The following is a 20,293-nucleotide window of genomic DNA, read 5'->3' as shown; positions in this document are numbered from 1 at the left end:
ATAGAAGGTTTTGATGTGGTGTTGGCAAAGAAAGAGGTGATGGTGGAGGTGGATAGTGGCCATTCATACAGCTCATCCTTGGTTTGCCGCAGATTAACGGGACACCCGAGAACAAATCCTTCACCTGAAAATACGCAGGAAAGAATTCCTCAGAGACCTTGTTAGCATTACACAGGCGGTAAATAGATATGAGATTTTTGCTAATGTGGGGAACACATAAAACGTTTGTTAACTATAAAGGTTTAGCAGATGAGGTAGAAGAGAGTAGGGATAATGAACCAATGTGCGTTATAGGGATACCAATACCGTCACCAAGAAGAACACTGTCGTTGCCACTGTATGGTTGATGGAGAGAGAGGTTTTGCAGATCACTTGTCATGTGGTGAGTCGCACCACTGTCCATGACCCATGGACTTGCACTGGACGAGTTTCCCATGACCAAATTTGCTCGTGGTTGCCAGGGACGGAACTGCGGAGTCATTTGATTATTGAAACCGTCGTGTTGTTGTGAGTGTTGCTGACAACGTTTAGCATTGTGGCCGTACACACCACATAGTTGACAGCGACCTTGGTATCCTCTGCTCTTTGCCTTGGTAGGATTGAGAGGTAGAAATATTGGCAGAGACCGGTGCAGACATGGGCACAGAGGCAGAGGTGGCCATTAATTTGGCTTCCTTATTGAGCAGTTTCTCATGGATCTCGGTAAGAGACGGAGGTGTATCCCTGCCTTCCATTTGATCAACGACCGATTTGTACTCCTCAGGGAGACCATCAAGGACAAACTCAATCTGAGCCTCTGGTTCAATCGGTTTGCCAAGGAGAGCTAGCTGATCAAAACGAGTGGTTAACCCTTGAAGATAAACATCAATGGACTTATCACCGTTTGTGTAGTGTTTGAGCTGAATCCGGAGTTGTTGAACATGACCCCAGCTTGGGTTGGCATAAGTGGCAGAGATCTTCTTCCACATCTCTGCAGAGGTTGTAGTTTTGGAAACTACAGACTGGATTGAAGAGGAGAGGGTGCCGAGGAGGCCGCTGTAGATAAGTTTTTCTTGACGGCGCCATTTGCTGTAGGCAGGGTTCAGGGTGGTCTGATCACCAGTGGTGATCGTTGGATCAGGCGGAATCGATGAACCATCAATATAGCCCGCAAGATCGTAACCATCAAGGAGAGAGTGAATTTGAAGGCTCCAAGTCATGTAGTTGACGGTGGTAAGCTTAGTGATATTCATCATATTGATATTAAGGAGAGAGGGGGTGGTGTCAACAGCTTCAACAGCAGCCATGACGAGAGGAAATAGGAAGGATAGTCTAGAAGAGACGAAAGAAAGAGAGAAAAACAGAGAAGAAAGAGAGAGGAGAAAAGCGGAGAGGCTGCTAAAAAAAATTTAGGCTCTTGATACCATGTTAAGTGAATGTCTTCTCTATTATTACAAAGAGTAGAATACATATTTATACATGAACAGAAGAGTAACCTCTAGGTTAAGTATAATAAGAATGTTTTTAATATGTTACAAATCAAATATTCAGTAATAAAGGAGAATCCTTTTCATATCTGTTACAGATATATGTTCTGGTATGTTGATCTGTTCTATACTTTGTTTTGATTATTCTGTCCTAAAAACGTTTGGCATTCGAAGATTTATTTTTTTTTTTGGAAAAACATATAAAAGAGATTTATTTTTTCTAAAATATTTTATGTAATATATGCAGTACTAAATTCATCAGGCACACAAGTAGAGGCAATATAATTATCTGAATCCTACAAATTTATAAATCATTGGATGTTGCATTGGCATGCACAAACAATATGATAAAATAAACTCGACACAATTGGAGTTTCGGAGTAATCATAAGCGACTTCTTAAACATTACAAGCTTTTGATCGTTTGACTTTTTACGGTTGATCGGTCCAGGTAGACAAAGACTCAATCAAAGAGACAAATCAATCAATGGAAATGCCATTAGAAAAGTCAAAGTCAACGAATACGTAAGAGAGTATTCGATCACTAAATAACTCTTGTCAATTGTTGTCATTGTTGACGAAAAACAAATACCACTTATCATTTTATTCCGACTTGCTCTAACGAATCATTTCGAATCGTGAGAAATGATTGTCTATGGATTGTTTTATTCAATTCATTAATCTTATAAGAAGTTGACTAAAGACTTTCTGAGAAGTGGTTCATTTAGTCCATCGTCTCATATGCATAACTTGCATTTAAAAAATAAAATATAAAAGCTCTCTGTTGGACAGTAAGGAGAACAATGGAGGGACATTGTGTCATCATTGCAACCTTTTTTCTGATACTTCATATTGTTAGAGCTCAAGATCCAACCGGTACGTAAAAAGTTGTCGTTTTAATCTTTATATGTGCTAGTTCTTGAACGGTTTATCTTAGATTATAAGATATTTTTTCATCGATTTTGTCTTATCAGGATTCATTAGTGTGGATTGTGGTTCTCGTGAGCCTCCATACAATGAAGCCAAAACTGGTTTAACATATACATCAGATGCTGATTTAGTCAACAATGGGAAAACCGGTAGAGTTGCCAAGGAATTCGAACCGCTCTACGATAAGCCGACTTTGACACTAAGATATTTTCCAGATGGAGTACGGAACTGCTACAATCTAAATGTCACCCGCGACACCAACTATCTGATAAAGGCAACATTCGTATATGGAAATTACGATGGTGTTAATGTTGGGCCAAATTTCGACCTTTACTTGGGTCCAAATTTGTGGACAACGGTGAGTACTAATGACGCTATAGAGGAGATCATCCATGTGACCAAATCCAATTCTTTACAGGTGTGTCTTGTTAAGACTGGAATAAGTATACCTTTTATAAATGTTTTGGAGCTACGACCAATGAAGAAAAATATGTACGTTACTCAAGGCGGTTCACTGAAGTACTTATTCAGGGTGTACATTAGCAATTCAAGTAGTCGTATAAGGTATGAACGGATCTAAAGTTTCATGTTACATTTATAAACATGTTTTAAAACGTCAATTTCTAGTGTTCGAATTATTTTTTTTCTTTATATATCCAGCGTTTACATTTATAGTTGAAAAAATGTTGTAAAATTAATTCTATTTCATAAAAAAAAAAAAACATTTCACATGTCAATGGTTTTTGCATTTGAAAAATTTGAAAGCCATATGTTAGGTACCCGGATGATGTCTATGATCGTAAATGGTACCCGCTCTTCCAAAACTCATGGACACAAGTAACTACGACTCTCAATTTAAACACAAGTATTACTTATGAACTACCACAAGGTGTAATGGCAAGAGCTGCAACGCCCCTAAAAGCTAACGAGACCTTGAACATTACATGGACCGTAGAGCCTCCTACAACACAGTTTTACTCCTACATGCACTTTGCCGAGCTTCAGACTTTAAGGGCCAATGATACAAGGGAACTCAATGTGACGCTGAATGGAAAATATACATATGGACCTTATAGTCCTAAACCACTAAAAACCGAAACCGTATTTGACTTAAGCCCGGAGCAATGCGACGGAGGGACATGCATTTTGCAGGTTGTGAAGACGCTGAAATCTACCCTTCCACCTTTACTTAATGCTATGGAGGCTTTCACCGTGATTGATTTCCCGCAAATGGAGACTAATGCCGATGATGGTATGTCGATTTTTACATTCTTGATCATATCTACAAGTCTTTGCGTTTTATGTTTAGATTCTTGATATAACCAAGCTTTACAGTTTCTGGTATCAAGAATGTTCAAGATTCTTACGGATTGAGTAGAATCAGTTGGCAAGGAGATCCATGTGTCCCCAAAATGTTTTTGTGGGATGGTCTAAATTGCAACAACTCGGATAATTCTACACCACCAATAATCACTTCCTTGTGAGATGAATCTTTCAATACAATTTGTATCAGTTTCGAATCATGTTAATTTTAACCTATTATCTTACACTCTTTTTTTTTGTCTCTAGAGACTTATCTTCAAGTGGACTAACTGGGATCATCACCCAAGCCATTCAGAATCTAACTCATCTGCAAGAACTGTAAGTATCTCAACGGTTAACCAAACTAGTTTTGCCTTGGAATATGAGTCATATATGGGTTCGTTCATTTTTCAGGGACTTGTCAGATAATAATTTGACTGGAGAAGTACCTGAGTTTTTAGCTGACATAAAATCACTCTTGGTCATGTAAGTTTATAATGAGACATGCAAATTTGTTTTGTTTTGTTTTTTAAAAACTTGGTTAACCTTTCTTTTGCTGAATATGCTTGCTTAAAATAGTTTTTAACTCTTTGTCTACTCCAACAGAAACTTAAGTGGTAATAATCTCAGTGGCTCAATTCCTCCCTCACTTCTTCAGAAGAAAGGAATGAAGTTAAAGTAAACTAATTTTATCTTTTTGATTATTATCACGTCGGTTGATGTAATATAGTATCTTTACCAACACTCATATTTTGCAGTGTCGAAGGCAACCGTCATCTTGTTTGCACAACTGGTTCATGTGTGAACAAAGGAGATGATGGACATAAGAAAAAGAGTGTCGTAGTGCCAGTTATTGCATCAATTGCTTCAATAGCTGTTTTTATAGGTGCATTGGTTCTGTTTTTCATTCTTAGAAAGAAAAGGACATCAAAAATGGAAGGTATTTCTAATTATAAATGATCTCAAAAGTACTATTACAACATACCTAAATATCAAAGTTAAGTACTAAGTCTGACTACTTTTTTTGCTTGACACCTTAGGTTCAGATGGTAGATCGCCTAGATCATCTGCACCAGCAATAGTGACAAAAAATAGAAGGTTTACTTACTCACAAGTTGAGATAATGACAAATAACTTCGAAAGAATCCTTGGGAAAGGAGGGTTTGGAATCGTTTATCATGGTATTGTCAATGGCACTGAACAAGTAGCTGTAAAGTTACTTTCCCATTCATCATCTCAAGGATATAAACAATTCAAAGCTGAGGTAAGCTCTCACCTTCATCCTTATCTAGAACTAAAAAACATTGGTGAACCTTTTCCTAGCACTTGAACTTCTGAGTTATGGTTTTTGGTGTATAGGTAGAACTTCTTCTTAGAGTTCATCACAAGAACTTGGTCAGTCTTGTTGGGTACTGTGACGAAGGAGAGAACTTGGCACTTATCTATGAATACATGGCCAATGGAGATCTAAAAGAACAAATGTCAGGTAAAACCCAAAGAAGATTGAGTGACTTATTTATGTTCTTTGGAGGTAACATAAAACTTGGACACTAATATGTTCTTTTAAGAAACAGGAACACGTAACCGCTTTATCTTGAATTGGGGAACAAGACTAAAAATCGTTGTCGAGTCTGCACAAGGTTGGTTTAGAAATTACTTAGATATTACCCCCATACTATTTTCTACTGTTTGTTTATTTGCTATTAATTAAAAATGATTGTTGTTGCCTAGGACTCGAGTACTTGCATAATGGATGCAAACCACCAATGGTTCATAGAGATGTTAAAACCACAAATATATTGTTAAATGAGCAATTCCAGGCCAAACTTGCTGATTTTGGGCTTTCCAGATCATTCCCAATCGAAGGTGAAACTCATGTGTCAACAGCTGTTGTTGGAACCCTTGGATATCTAGATCCTGAGTAAGTATAACTGCTTAAAAAAATTCTTCTTTTAGTGATAAAGAAACTTAGTGAATCATTATGTTGATATTAATTTTTTTTTAATATATATTTTTTCCAGATACTATAGAACAAATTGGTTGACAGAAAAGAGTGATGTTTATAGTTTTGGTATTGTATTATTGGAGATTATCACAAACCGACCTGTGATCGACCAAAGTCGCGAAAAGCCACATATAGCAGAATGGGTAGGAGTAATGCTTACAAAAGGAGACATCAACAGCATCATGGATCCTAGTTTAAATGAAGATTATGATTCTGGCTCTGTTTGGAAAGCTGTTGAGCTAGCCATGACTTGTCTAAATCCTTCTTCATCAAAAAGACCAACCATGTCCCAAGTTGTTATTGAATTAAACGAGTGTCTCGCATCTGAAAATTCAAGGGGAGGAGCGAGTAGGGATATGGACTCTAAGAGTTCTATAGAAGTGAGCTTGACCTTTGATACCGAAGTCAGCCCAAGGGCTCGGTAGTTTATACATACAATAATTTTCTCGCCCCTGCCACATGGATTTTTGTTTATCTGTTTCTATGTAATGTAATAAAATTTGTCTCTGTATTATATCAGTCATCTCTGAATTCAAACTCTTATTTTTTATTTTCCTAATTTGTTCTTCAGTTCAATTTTTAGCTGAGAAAATGGGAGGGTGAAGGTGAAAAAATGAAAAGTTATCGTACTTTTTGGAACAAAAACTTGGAGTTTTGCAAGACGAAATAATTCTCAACAGAACTTAGGTGGTTGGTTTGTACTAAAGGACTCGGTATAACAACTGTACTCAAGTCTAATGAGTTTTGCAATTTGTAAATTTGTAAAGGACTGGCATTATGTTTGGGTGCCCATATATACACTAACTTTAAAGTTGTTTGACAGAAAAGATAATTGCATGTTGATAACACAAAAAGCATAATTAATTATTTTAAGTGCTACATGTAACAACCCGACAACCACTTTTTTTAATGTTTCTTAAGTCTTTTTTGGTTCGTGGACCCATCCTTATCCAGTAGTTAGTTTGTTACGTCTAGAAGACTTTAATGACTTGTTCGAACCAAATATTTTAGAAAATACTGATTGAGATTTAACCGCTATACTATGAGTAATATTATACATTGTGATGCCCTCAAAACTACTTATCTATTTTGTTGCCTAAAACCCTTGCTTGTTGTGCTTTAGCTCTGGGCTGACCTGCTCGCACGGTTCCAACAATTATTTCTCAAAAAAGTTACCCATTTTAAATTTACTTCAGCTCAAACATGTTTAATTGTAAAAGTTTTCTCATAATAATTGAAACTAGGATGTTACACTATTGATATGACCCTCATGCTACTAACAACCTTGCAGTTGTAATACTGTAGGGGTCGAATCCACATAGACTCTAGATCACACAATAGACTTATTAATCTTTTAATTATGCTAAATCAAAATTATAATATTAAAAACAATCAAAAACAGAATTAAAAAGTGTTGTAAATTTAAGAATTAAAAACGCTAGGTCTAGGGAAATTCTAGGATATCATATCAATCAATTAATTAAGATTGAATGAATAAAAATCAGATATAGAATTCTAAACTCAATTGTAAAACAAATCAGTCCTCACTGCAAATATTATCTAAGTTTTAAAACCCGAAAATTCAAATCGCTTTGCAAAATTCAAGTTAAAAACCAACTTTGAAAATAAGTTTAGATTTGTTCACAAAATTACTAAATTAATTCTCTTTGCAGAAAGTAATTTTTTCATCAAATGTTTTATCAGGAAAATCAAGTATATTCTCATATCAATTTACTTTCCTAAGTTATTAATTCTAGGTGATCAATCAAGAATTAATATGAAGAACAATCAAAGATGAAGATCAAAGAAGATAATGAATCTTAAGTATTAAGAGATCTAATAAACCATAAAGTCCCTATGAAAATCCTGAACCTAACAAGAGATCTACTCAGACATAATGAATGAAACAAAAACCATGAATAAAATAGATATCATAAAAGAATTCAAAAAAAAAAACAAAGGAGTTTAGAAGCTTCTATTAAGAGGGCTGGATTATTGACTTGTCTCTCCAAAAGCTCTCAGGGTTTCTCTCTCCCAAAAAGTTCCACAAAAAAATAAAACTTAGGTCTAAAGAAATATTGGAGTTTAAAAGCTTCTCTCAACAGGGGTGAGTTATTGGCTTGTCTCTCCACATACTCTCAGGATTTCTCTCTCAAAAATTTACAGAAAATAAAACTTAGGTCTAAACAATGATCTAGAAAACATATTTAAATATATTCGTAAAACACGGATTGATATTAACTGCAAATAAGGAAAACTTTAGGGAACTTTGTAAATCTTCCAAAAGTTTTAGAAAAACTTCGTATTCGTCTTGTGAGAACTGCATCGATCGATGCCATCACTTGCATGATCGATGCATATATATCTCTTAACTTGTCTTCAAACTTCACAGCTCAGCCTTAAAGCTTAAATATGCTCCAAATCTTTATATTTAGCTCTATCATATTCCATCTCTGACAATGAATACCTTATCTTATAAAGACTAAAAAACAATCTAAAAAACAAATAAAAAAACTCAAAAACCATACTTATATGGTTAAAACCGTAAAAACCATCGTATATCAACCATGTATGCACCACTACATTTTCTCTATTTTGGATATAACAAAAATCAAGTTCACATCCTCGATGACCATAACTCAACTGCTCCTCTTATAACAGCCACGAGGTAGATAAAGTCAAAACGATCCATAATTTGAGAAAAGTTATATGAATGTAAGGTCTTAAACAGTTCTTTAACCAATGTGTTATTATCATTAAATTTTGTTTACTCTCTGCACGTGTGGTGCCGTGGTGGGTTTGTTATGTGATCAGTTCTTCCCATATTTATTGATGGGACGGTGTAAACTGCAGTTACGTCTAAAAAAAATTATATAATATAAATAATATGTTATATATTCATTAAGATCACAACTAGTGAAGGCTACATACACCATACATGTCAATGACTATTTCAAAATCAATAACGTTTGCTTACACGTTTAGGATTTAGGGTTTAGGGTTTGTCCACTTAATATTTAATTAAATCAAATTATTTGCCCATCTAATTTTTATGTAAAACTTATATTCTCAATGATTTCTTAATTAAGGAATGATCATCTAAACTGCAAATATTCATATTTTTATGAGATGACATTTTAAAATACAAGCAAATTTTAAACTTTTGTAACCAAGTTGACATATTATATTGATAAAAATATATATTCTAGTTTTTTATTATATATGTTGCTTATAAATCATTTTATTTTATTAACTTTACTTTGTAATATAAATTTATATCCATTAAATTATTTTATAAATGCCTAAATATTCTAAAGTCGCTCAGATGAGGTTAAATGCTAGGTTTTAGGTCGCCATCCGAATATTTAAAACTCAAAATATTGGATGTAATATATAAACTACCTGTATGTAAAATACTTCGAAGAATTAAATTCATCAAGCACACAACTAATGCAGGCTCCAGTTTTGATGTCACAAACAAAAAAAAAATTACGAAATTTCCAATTAAAAAAAAAAATCTTCAAGCACACAACTAGTGCAGGCTCCAGTTGTGATCTCAGAAATAAGAAAAAAATTACGAAATTTCGAATTAGAATAAAAAAAAAAAATCAAAGTCAACGAATATGGTAGATCATTTGAAGCTTGTGCAGCACGTCTCCATCATTCCTTATTTTTCCACGTCGACTACGCCGAAGTTCTATACAGAATTGACTTAGCCACAGAAACAAACTTGTAGCAATTATTAGAATCGTTTCATGATCCATAAGTTTAGATAACAACCTTATGAGCCTCTTGTAATTATTATTTTGACGCAAAACGTATTATTGCCAAAACAATTCTTTTACTAAATTACTATTTGATAAAACCTTTAACATAATGAGAATCAAAAACTAAAAATTAAATAAACAAGCAAACTCAGACTCATTCTATAAACTATATATATATATATACTCAATTATTTATCTATTCAAGAATTTTAATCTTATAAAGAGTTGGCTGTGAATTTTGATCAGTGGCTTATACAGTTGTATGCATAACTTGATATCGTAATAGAGAAAGAAAAAAAAAAAAAAAAACAGAAGCCGTCTCATTTGGACAGTAAGGAAAACAATGGAGAGATATAGTTCTGTGTTCATTGCCATTTTTGTGCTGATACTTCGTCTTGCTCAAGCTCAAAATCAAACAGGTACGCCATGAATTTGTTGATTTAATATATGTGTGTGTGTGTTCTTCAACTGTTCTTAGATGATTTGACTACGAAATAATAGTTCAGCTATTTTCTTAACAGGATTTATCAGTGTAGATTGCGGTTTATCCCCTCCCGAGTCACCATACAATGCACCCCAAACCGGTTTAACATATGCATCAGATGCCGGTTTAATAAATAGTGGGAAGACTGGTGGAATCGCCAAGGAATTCGAACCGTTCGTTGATAAGCCGGCTTTGACACTGAGATACTTTCCAGACGGAGTACGAAATTGTTACAATCTAAACGTCACCCGCGACACCAACTATTTGATCAAGGCCACATTTGTATATGGAAATTACGATGGTCTTAATGTCGACCCCAACTTTGACCTTTACTTTGGGCCAAATTTATGGACAACGGTGAGTAGTAATGACACGATGGAAGAGATCATCCATGTGACCAAATTCAACTCTTTGCAGATCTGTCTTGTTAAGACGGGAATAAGTATACCTTTTATAAATGTTTTGGAGCTACGACCATTGAAGAAAAATGTGTACGCTACTCAAAGCGGTTCACTGAAGAACTTATTCAGGTTGTATATTAGCAATTCAAGTCGTCGTATAAGGTACTAAACGATCCAAACTTTCATGTTACATAAACATACGTCAGACTCTTGACTGATTGTTTGGATTTACGTATACATACATGTTATATCGTAAATATTTTCTTACGATATTTCGCGTTCTAATTAAATTTGGTTTTATAATCAAACTGCAAGAACAGATAGAGAAACACAGGTATTTTGAGTTTCATTTATAATTTAGTAAAAAAGATTTTTGAAAAGCATGGTTTTATTTTTTTCTTGAAAGATATCAAGATTTTATATGTCGATAGTTTTTTTTTTTTTTTTTTTCGTTTGAAATTAACGATGGAAAGCCATATGTCAGATTAGTAATGTGATCTAATACAAGATTTTGACAGGTTCCCGGATGATGTCTATGACCGTAAATGGTACCCGCTCTTTCAGAACTCATGGACGCAAGTAACTACGAATCTCAATGTAAATATTAGCACTCGTTATGAACTACCAGAAGGTGTAATGACAACAGCCGCAACACCGCTAAACGCTAACGAGACCTTGAACATTACATGGACAATAGAGCCTCCTACTACACCATTTTACTCCTACATTCACTTTGCAGAGCTTCAATCTCTAAGGGCCAATGATACAAGAGAATTTAATGTGACGTTGGATGGAGATAATACATTTGGACCTTATAGTCCTAAACCGCTCAAAACTGAAACCGTACAGGACTTAACCCCCGAGCAATGTAGTGGAGGGGCATGTCTTTTGCAGCTCGTGAAGACGCTGCAATCAACTCTTCCGCCTTTACTTAATGCTATCGAGGCTTTCACTGTGATTGATTTTCCCCAAATGGAGACAAATGAAGATGAAGGTATGTCGCTTTTTACATCATTGGTCTTACCTACAAGTCTTTTGCGTTTTTTATGTTTTTATTCTTGATATCGTCAAGCTTTACAAACGCAGTTGCTGGTATCAAGAATGTTCAAAACACTTATGTATTGAATAGAATCAGTTGGCAAGGAGATCCATGTGTCCCCAAACAGTTTTTGTGGGATGGTCTAAATTGCAACAACTCCGATATTTCTACGCCACCAATAATTTCTTCCTTGTGAGAAGAATCATTCGATAATTTATATATATATATTTTTTAATCATATCAATTCAAGTACAATTCTCACACTTCATGTCTTCAGAGACTTATCTTCAAGTGGTTTAACTGGGGTCATTACACAAGGAATTCAAAATCTAACCAATCTTCAATACCTGTACGTATCTCTTCGGCTGACCAGACCTCATATTTGTTTCGCCTTTTGGAAGTGAATTATATTATTGTTAATGGCAGGGACTTGTCAGATAACAAATTAACTGGAGAAATACCTAAATTTCTAGCTGACATACAATCACTCTTGGATATGTAAGTTTCCTAAACTTTTTCTAAAACATGATTGCTTATGGTTTGACTCTTCATCTACTCCAACAGAAACTTAAGTGGTAATAATCTCACTGGCTCGGTTCCTCTCTCTCTTCTCCAGAAGAAAGGATTAAAACTAAAGTAAACAATTTTTTTTTTTGTTTTTCCGATTGTTATCAAGCAAATTTATATATTTGACATCTTTAACAACAACAAAATTTGCAGTGTTGAAGGCAACCCTCATCTTCTTTGCACAGATTTATGTGTTAGCAAAGGAGATGTACATAAGAAAAAGAGTATCACAGTGCCAATTATCGCATCAATTGCTTCAATAGCTGTTCTTATAGGTGCATTGGCAATATTTTTTGTTCTCAAAAAGAAAACGGGATCAAAAGTTGAAGGTATAATACCTTAGCTCAAGAGTAATATCACAACACACTTAAATATCAGACCAAGTTCTAAGCCTGACTACAATATTTTTTTCGGTAACTTAGGGCCACCAACATCATATGTACAAGCGTCAGATGGTAGATCCCCTAGATCAGCTAAACCAGCAATAGTGACGAAGAATAGAAGATTTACATACTCAGAAGTTATGATAATAACAAATAACTTCCAAAGAATCCTTGGGAAAGGAGGGTTTGGAATTGTTTATCATGGTTTTGTGAACGGCACAGAGCAAGTAGCTGTTAAGATACTCTCTCATTCTTCATCGCAAGGATATAAACAGTTTAAAGCTGAGGTAAAATCATACTTTCATCAGTATCTCAAACGAAATAATCAATGATCCAAATATTTTAAAGATTATATAACTTGTGATTACTGGCTTGGTATTTAGGTGGAACTTCTTCTTAGAGTTCATCATAAAAATTTGGTAGGCCTTGTTGGATACTGTGACGAAGGAGAGAACTTGGCTCTTATTTATGAATACATGGCCAACGGAGATTTAAAAGACCACATGTCAGGTAAGACAATCATGACTAACTGTTATTTATTAGTTCTATAGTTTTAACATTTATCTTTACATTTAAAATACAGGAACACGTAACCAGTTTATTTCAAATTGGGGAACTAGACTAAAAATAGTAGTTGAATCTGCCCAAGGTCGGTTTAGAGATTATCCCCCATTATTTGTTCTTATACTTGTTTGTTTATTTTATTTTTCATTTAGATAAACTATGCAATATTGCTAAAACCTAATGTTGTGGCATAGGACTTGAGTATTTGCATAATGGATGCAAACCACCAATGGTTCATAGAGACGTCAAAACAACAAATATATTGCTGAATGAAAAATTTGATGCCAAACTTGCTGATTTTGGGCTTTCGAGATCATTCCCAATCGAAGGTGAAACTCATGTGTCAACAGTTGTTGTTGGAACTCCTGGATATCTCGATCCTGAGTAAGTTACCTTTTAAGTGATTATCCATTTTCTTCAATGAAAAAGAAACTACGTAAAATTTATAATATGTTTTGCTTTCCAGATACTACAGAAAAAATTGGTTGACAGAAAAGAGTGATGTTTATAGTTTTGGGATCGTATTGTTAGAGATTATCACAAACCAACATGTGATCGACCATAGTCGTGAAAAGCCACATATAGCGGAATGGGTTGGGGAAATGCTTACAAAAGGAGACATAAGAAACATTATGGATCCAAGTCTAAATGGAGATTATGATTCCACTTCTGTTTGGAAAGCTGTTGAGCTAGCAATGTGTTGTCTTAATTCTTCTTCAGCTAGAAGACCCACCATGTCTCAAGTTGTTTTTGAATTAAATGAGTGTTTGACATGTGAAAATTCAAGGGGAGGAGCGATTCGAGACATTGACTCAACAAGTTCTTTAGACGTAAGCTTGACCTTTACTACCCAAGTGAGCCCAATAGCTCGGTAGTTCAAATGAAGAAATTTTCTGCGATATTACATAAGTTTTTGTTTAATCTGTTTCGCTTAAGTACTCAAATATGTTTCTAATGTACAACATCATTGGAGGTTTCATTGTGCATGCACAAATACTATGATGTATAACAGTACACAAAGAGATATAAGCTTTATGATCGATGACTTTTGACGGTGGAGCTTGCAATTGCGAAAACGTTATCCATCTAGAACGAAGAAGACACGATTAGACAGATCAACCAATGAAATGCCATACAAAGTCAAATTCAACGAAAAACGTCATTTATTTATTTATACACGTCTCCTTTCTAGATATTATTCCTCGTTCTGCGATGTCGACTACACCGAAATTATTTTTCGTTAACTTTCGTCAATGTATTGTGACCGGTCTAAAGTACATGAAAATGTTTTCGACCACTAATAACTCTTGTCATTGACATAAAAACAAAAGACACTTTGTCATTTTCTCAAAACTTGTTCTGTCGTATCATTTTCCATCGTGAAAAAATTTCTCAATTATTTTATTTATATGTATAACTGCCTTTGAGACTTTTGAGAAGTGGCTCATATAGTCATATGTACTCACATGCATAGCTTGATATCTTAAGAAAACGTTCTTTCTTTTGGAAAGTACGGAGAACAATGGAGAGATATTTTGTGTACGTTGTCACTTTTCTGTTGATACTTCATCTTGTACAAGCTCAAAATCAAACAGGTAAGCACTAATTTGTTGATCCAGTCTGTATATATATATATATATATATATATATGCGTGTTTCTTATTTCTTAAACTGTTTCTTAGATGATACACTATTTTGCTTTTCATGTATTGTCTTAATTATTAGGTTTCATTAGTGTGGATTGTGGTTTATCCCCTCTTGCATCTCCTTACAATGCGCCAGAAACGGGTTTAACATATACATCAGATGCTGATTTAGTAAACAGTGGGAAAACCGGTAGAGTTGCCAAGGAATTCGAACCGCTCTACGATAGGCCGACCTTGATTATGAGATATTTTCCAGAGGGGGTACGAAACTGCTACAATCTAAACGTCACCCGCGACACCAACTATTTGATCAAGGCCACATTTGTATATGGAAATTACGATGGTCTTAACGTTGTGCCAAACTTTGACCTTTACTTGGGTCCAAATTTGTGGTCAACGGTGAGTAGCAATGACACTATAGAGGAGATCATCCATGTGACCAATTCCAACTCTTTACAGGTGTGTCTTGTTAACACGGGAATAAGTATACCTTTTATAAATATGTTGGAGCTACGGCCGCTGAAGAAAAATATGTACGTTACTCAAAGCGGTTCACTGAAATACTTATTCCGAGGGTATATTAGCAATTCAAGTACTCGTATAAGGTACATAAACTTTATGTTTCGATTGCTTGTTTGCATTCATGTTATCTAAATTTTATTTTCTCTATATATGTGTTCTAATGAAATTTTCTCTATACATACGTTGTAATTACGTTGCAAACGTGAAAGCAAAAACTGCCAAAAAAATAGATACTGGATTTTGTGTTTACATTTTATAATTTCTTAAAAATTATTTGAAAAAATAAATTATATTTCTTGAGGAGAACAAAACAATTTTCACATGTCAATATAGTTGTTGCGTTTGAAAAAATGGAAAGCCATATGTCAGATTAGTAATGTAATCTAATACATGATTGTGCAGGTTCCCGGAGGATGTCTATGACCGTAAATGGTACCCTCTCTTCGACAACTCATGGACACAACTAACTACGACTCTCAATGTAAACACTGGTATTACATATGAACTACCACAAGGTGTAATGGCAAAAGCCGCAACGCCCCTTGAGGCTAACGAGACCTTGAACATCACATGGACAATAGAGCCTCCTACACAGTATTACTCTTACGTACACTTTGCAGAGCTTCAGAATCTAAGGGCTAACGACACAAGGGAATTCAATGTAACACAGAACGGAATATATACTTTTGGACCTTTTAGTCCTCTACCGCTAAAAACCGCATCCATAGTCAACTCGATCCCACAGCAATGCGATGGAGGGGCATGCATTTTGCAGCTTGTGAAGACGCTGAAATCGACCCTTCCACCTATACTTAATGCTATCGAGGCTTTCAGCGTGATTGATTTACCACAAATGGAGATGACGGTATGTCGATTTTTTATACATTATTGACCTTATCTACAAATATCTGTGTTTTATGTTTTGATTCTTGATATCATCAAACTTTACAGTTGTTGGTATTAAGAATGTTCAAGATACTTACGGATTAACTAGAATCAGTTGGCAAGGAGATCCATGTGTCCCCAAACTGTTTTTGTGGGATGGTCTAAATTGCAACAGCTCTGATATTTCTACGTCACCAATAATCACTTCCTTGTGAGATAAACCGTTTAATACAATTAATAATATTTTTTTAATCACGTCAATCTTTAATCATGTCAATTTTCAAATTATTATCTCACACCTTTTTTTTTTTTTGTTTTTTCTCTAGAGACTTATCTTCAAGTGGATTAAGTGGGATCATCACGCAAGCCATTATGAATCTAATTCACTTGCAGAAACTGTAAGTATCTCCACGGCTGACGAAACCTCAAATGGTTTTTGCCTTCAGAAATGAATCATATTTGAAGGGTTCGTTCTTCTTTGGGCAGGGACTTGTCAGGTAACAACTTGACTGGAGATATACCTGCGTTTCTAGCTGACATAAAATCACTCTTGGTCATGTGAGTTTATAATGAGACACTTCAAATTATTCTTTCTTTTAGTTAACTTACTTAAAATAGTTTCGAATCATTGTCTACTCCAACAGAAACCTAAGTGGTAATAATCTCAGTGGCTCAGTTCCTCCCTCACTTCTTCAGAAGAAAGGAATGAAATTAAAGTAAACAATTTTTATTTATAACTTTTTAATTTTTATCACACCTATTGATGTAATTGATATCTTTAACAGCACTCACATTTTACAGTGTTAAAGGCAACCCTCATCTTGTTTGCACAGCTGGTTCATGTGTGAATAAAGGAGATGATGGACATAAGAAAAAGAGTGTCATAGTGCCAGTTATTGCATCAATTGTTTCAATAGCTGTTCTTATAGGTGCATTGGTTCTGTTTTTTATTCTTAAAAAGAAAAGGTCACCAAAAGTTGAAGGTACTTTATCAATAAGTTCAAATTTCCTTGCTTTCTTAATTCTTAATATCACAACACATACATAAATATCAAACTTAAGTACTAAGTATAACAACAGTTTTTGCTTGAAATCTTAGGGCCACCACCATCGTATATGCAAGCATCAGATGGTAGATCGCCTAGATCATCGGAACCGGCAATAGTGGCAAAAAATAGAAGGTTTACTTACTCACAGGTTGTGATAATGACAAATAACTTTCAAAGAATCCTTGGGAAAGGAGGGTTTGGATTTGTTTATCATGGTTTTGTGAACGGTACTGAACAAGTAGCTGTTAAGATACTCTCCCATTCATCATCTCAAGGATATAAACAATTCAAAGCTGAGGTAATAATCTCTCACCGTCATCACAAACATCAATAACTAAAATATTTCTAAAAACTAGCATAAACTTCTGAGTTATGGTTTTTGGTGTCTAGGTAGAACTTCTTCTAAGAGTTCATCACAAAAACTTGGTCGGTCTTGTTGGATACTGCGACGAAGGAGTGAACTTGGCTCTTATCTATGAATACATGGCGAATGGAGATCTAAAAGAACATATGTCAGGTATAAATCAAGTATGAATGAATTTTTCTTTTATTTTTTTTGTTCTGTGGAGGTAACATAAGAGTTGGGCACTAAAATATGTTCTTTTAACAACCAGGAACACGCAACCGGTTTATTTTGAATTGGGGAACTAGACTTAAAATAGTCCTTGAGTCTGCACAAGGTTTGTTTAGAGATTAACCCCATAATATTTTCCACTGTTTGTTTATTTGCTATTAATTAAAAATGATTGTTGTCGCTTAGGACTTGAGTATTTGCATAATGGATGCAAACCACCAATGGTTCATAGAGATGTCAAAACCACAAATATATTGTTGAATGAGCACTTCCAAGCCAAACTTTCTGATTTTGGGCTTTCAAGATCATTTCCGATAGAAGGTGAAACTCATGTGTCAACAGTTGTTGCCGGTACTCCTGGATATCTCGATCCTGAGTAAGTATACCGCTCATGAAATTCCTTTTTTTCTTTCTCTTAATGAGAAAGAAACTTCACAAATTTTGTCATAAATTTCGATTTGCAGATACTATAGGACAAATTGGTTGACAGAAAAGAGTGATGTTTATAGTTTTGGGATTGTATTGTTAGAGATCATCACAAACCAACCTGTGATCGACAAAATCCGTGTAAAGCCTCATATAGCAGAATGGGTAGGAGTAATGCTTACAAAAGGAGACATCAAAAGCATTATGGATCCTAGTCTTAATGAAGATTATGACTCTGCTTCTGTTTGGAAAGCTGTTGAACTAGCAATGGGTTGTCTAAATCCTAATTCTGTGAGAAGACCGACCATGTCCCAAGTTGTTGTTGAATTAAACGAGTGTCTGGCATCTGAAAATGCAAGGGGAGGAGCGAGTCGGGATATGGAATCAAAGAGTTCTATAGAATTGAGCTTGACCTTCGAAACCGAAGTGAGCCCAACGGCTCGGTAGATGAAGAATTATCCTGCAACAACACATGCATGGGTTTTTGTTTATCTATGTTACTTTTATAAATATATCCCAATATTTTATGATTATTCTATATCCCAAAATTTTAACATAGTTGTTTATCTATGTTACTTTTGTTTATCTATGTTACATTCACCGATAGACACATGCATGGGTTTTTGTTTATCTATGTTACTTTTATAAATATATCCCAATATTTTATTATTATTCTATATCCCAAAATTTTAACATAGTTGTTTATCTATGTTACTTTTGTTTATCTATGTTACATTCACCGATAGACACATGCATGGGTTTTTGTTTCATCTATGTTACTTTTGGGAAAATAAAAATAATTAATTAAACTAGTCAAATATTATTCATAAAAAATTTAACATCTTTTATGACAAAAAAGTGTTCAAACACATTTAAAGTATTTCTCAACTTAATGAGATAAGACTTTTCCAAACATCAAAAGTCTATAAATCAGCAAAGACATACCCAAATGTAATAAAGAAGTATTTTGCAAGATATACTCCAAAGTATACTTAGATTGATACGAAATAATGATTATTGCATTAAGTTTTCTGTTTTTGATATTTTTTTCGCGTTTTGGGTCAAATGAAGCTGCATGTCATAAATATACTGTAGTTTTTCAAAACAACCTTTCTTTAAGTCATAGTGATCTACAAGTTCATTGCAAGTCCATAACCGACGATTTAGGTGATCATTTTGTTAAATTTCAAGGTCCTACATACAATTTTAGTTTTCATGATGGTGCTATCTTCACGAAGACGATATTCAAGTGTAACTTTGTATGGAATATCATAAATACAGCATATACAGGGGCTTCCATTTATAGGTGTGGCGCAGTGTACACATGGGATGCACAAGATGATGCTATTTACTTGTGAAAAAATGGTAAGGCGGAAGAACTCATGTATATAGGCTTGGGCATTTTACCCGGACCCGAATCCCGAACTCGAACCTGACCCGAAGTAGATGGTTCAGTTCGGGTTCGGGTATTATCCGAACCCGAATGCCCACCCGAAGTAACCCGAATTAAATGTAAAAATATGCATTTTAGAGGATTCGAACCTATGACCTTGAACATTTATGGATGCATTTTTAACCATTCTGCTATCTTAGTTTCTCTGTACTAAGATGAAATGTTAAATATTTATATATATATATATATATATAAGTTTTTTAAAATTTATAAAAAAATAAAAATTAGTTTTTTTTTTTGTTCATGGATTGAATGAGTTCGGGTATACCCGAAAAACCCGAACCCGAACGGATAATACCCGAACCCGACCCGAAAGTATAAAAAACCCGAACGGGTTCTATATGCTTAAACCCGAAAACCCGAAAACCCGAACTTTCTTAATCGATTACTTGAAATACAAACTTTCTTTTGCTTTAACTATACTCGATCTATATAATTTCATAGTGTATCGTTTGGTCTCTGTGGATTCGACCCTAAGTGTTACGACGACACCATTAGATCGTGGTTGAGTGCACATTAGGTTTTATTTGACACTAGATCAAGATGCATTTTGCTCCATTTCTCTTTCAAAACACCTCATTTTGCTCCAAATGGTCCATAAACCTAAATATATAGAAAAGACCATAATAAACAAGTTCTCGACGAAAAATACTCAAGAAGTAATATCAAAACGATTATAAAAACCGTTAAAAATATCACTTAACATATACAACCCAACTTAACTTTTCTTTAGTTAGGATTGTGGTTGTAGTTTGTTTGGATGATTGATATTAAGTGTAACACCCGCAAACAATTTTCCATAGTTTTGGGATGGGTGTCGATCGACACCAA

General features: G+C 34.7%; 3 protein-coding genes across 4 annotated transcripts; all 3 read left to right on the top strand.

Moving 5' to 3' along the window:
- The first annotated feature begins 2,146 nt into the window (after positions 1-2,146).
- On the top strand, positions 2,147-6,261 carry LOC104778105 (putative LRR receptor-like serine/threonine-protein kinase At1g51820). Its single transcript, XM_010502473.3, has 13 exons — positions 2,147-2,341; positions 2,440-2,959; positions 3,172-3,647; positions 3,731-3,875; positions 3,965-4,036; positions 4,112-4,183; positions 4,304-4,375; positions 4,456-4,637; positions 4,738-4,961; positions 5,057-5,183; positions 5,272-5,337; positions 5,429-5,618; positions 5,719-6,261. Exons 1-13 carry the CDS (start codon positions 2,269-2,271, stop codon positions 6,125-6,127), a joined length of 2,628 nt encoding a protein of 875 aa, XP_010500775.2. The 5' UTR covers positions 2,147-2,268; the 3' UTR covers positions 6,128-6,261.
- A 3,406-nt stretch (positions 6,262-9,667) lies between these two features.
- On the top strand, positions 9,668-13,954 carry LOC104778104 (putative LRR receptor-like serine/threonine-protein kinase At1g51820). 2 transcript variants are annotated; one of them, XM_010502471.3, is made up of 13 exons: positions 9,668-9,888; positions 9,991-10,516; positions 10,873-11,348; positions 11,441-11,585; positions 11,671-11,742; positions 11,820-11,891; positions 11,958-12,029; positions 12,114-12,289; positions 12,383-12,630; positions 12,727-12,853; positions 12,927-12,992; positions 13,102-13,291; positions 13,374-13,954. In XM_010502471.3, exons 1-13 carry the CDS (start codon positions 9,813-9,815, stop codon positions 13,780-13,782), a joined length of 2,655 nt encoding a protein of 884 aa, XP_010500773.1. In that variant the 5' UTR covers positions 9,668-9,812; the 3' UTR covers positions 13,783-13,954. The 2 variants fall into 2 exon arrangements, with proteins under 2 accessions (XP_010500773.1, XP_087363115.1); XM_087506989.1 differs by lacking the exon at positions 11,958-12,029 and having other exon boundaries at positions 9,690-9,888.
- Positions 13,955-14,225: 271 nt separating this feature from the next.
- Positions 14,226-18,686, top strand: LOC104778103 (putative LRR receptor-like serine/threonine-protein kinase At1g51820). The gene is made up of 13 exons (XM_010502470.3): positions 14,226-14,502; positions 14,633-15,158; positions 15,478-15,935; positions 16,012-16,171; positions 16,287-16,358; positions 16,447-16,518; positions 16,605-16,676; positions 16,762-16,943; positions 17,060-17,307; positions 17,400-17,526; positions 17,624-17,689; positions 17,770-17,959; positions 18,048-18,686. Exons 1-13 carry the CDS (start codon positions 14,430-14,432, stop codon positions 18,454-18,456), a joined length of 2,655 nt encoding a protein of 884 aa, XP_010500772.2. The 5' UTR covers positions 14,226-14,429; the 3' UTR covers positions 18,457-18,686.
- Positions 18,687-20,293: the final 1,607 nt, after the last annotated feature.

This window comes from Camelina sativa, chromosome 3, assembly GCF_030686135.1.
Source record: "Camelina sativa cultivar CO46 ecotype springtype chromosome 3, ASM3068613v1".
NCBI classification, from domain to species: Eukaryota; Viridiplantae; Streptophyta; class Magnoliopsida; order Brassicales; family Brassicaceae; genus Camelina; species Camelina sativa.
This window is presented reverse-complemented; position numbering and strand designations above follow the sequence as displayed.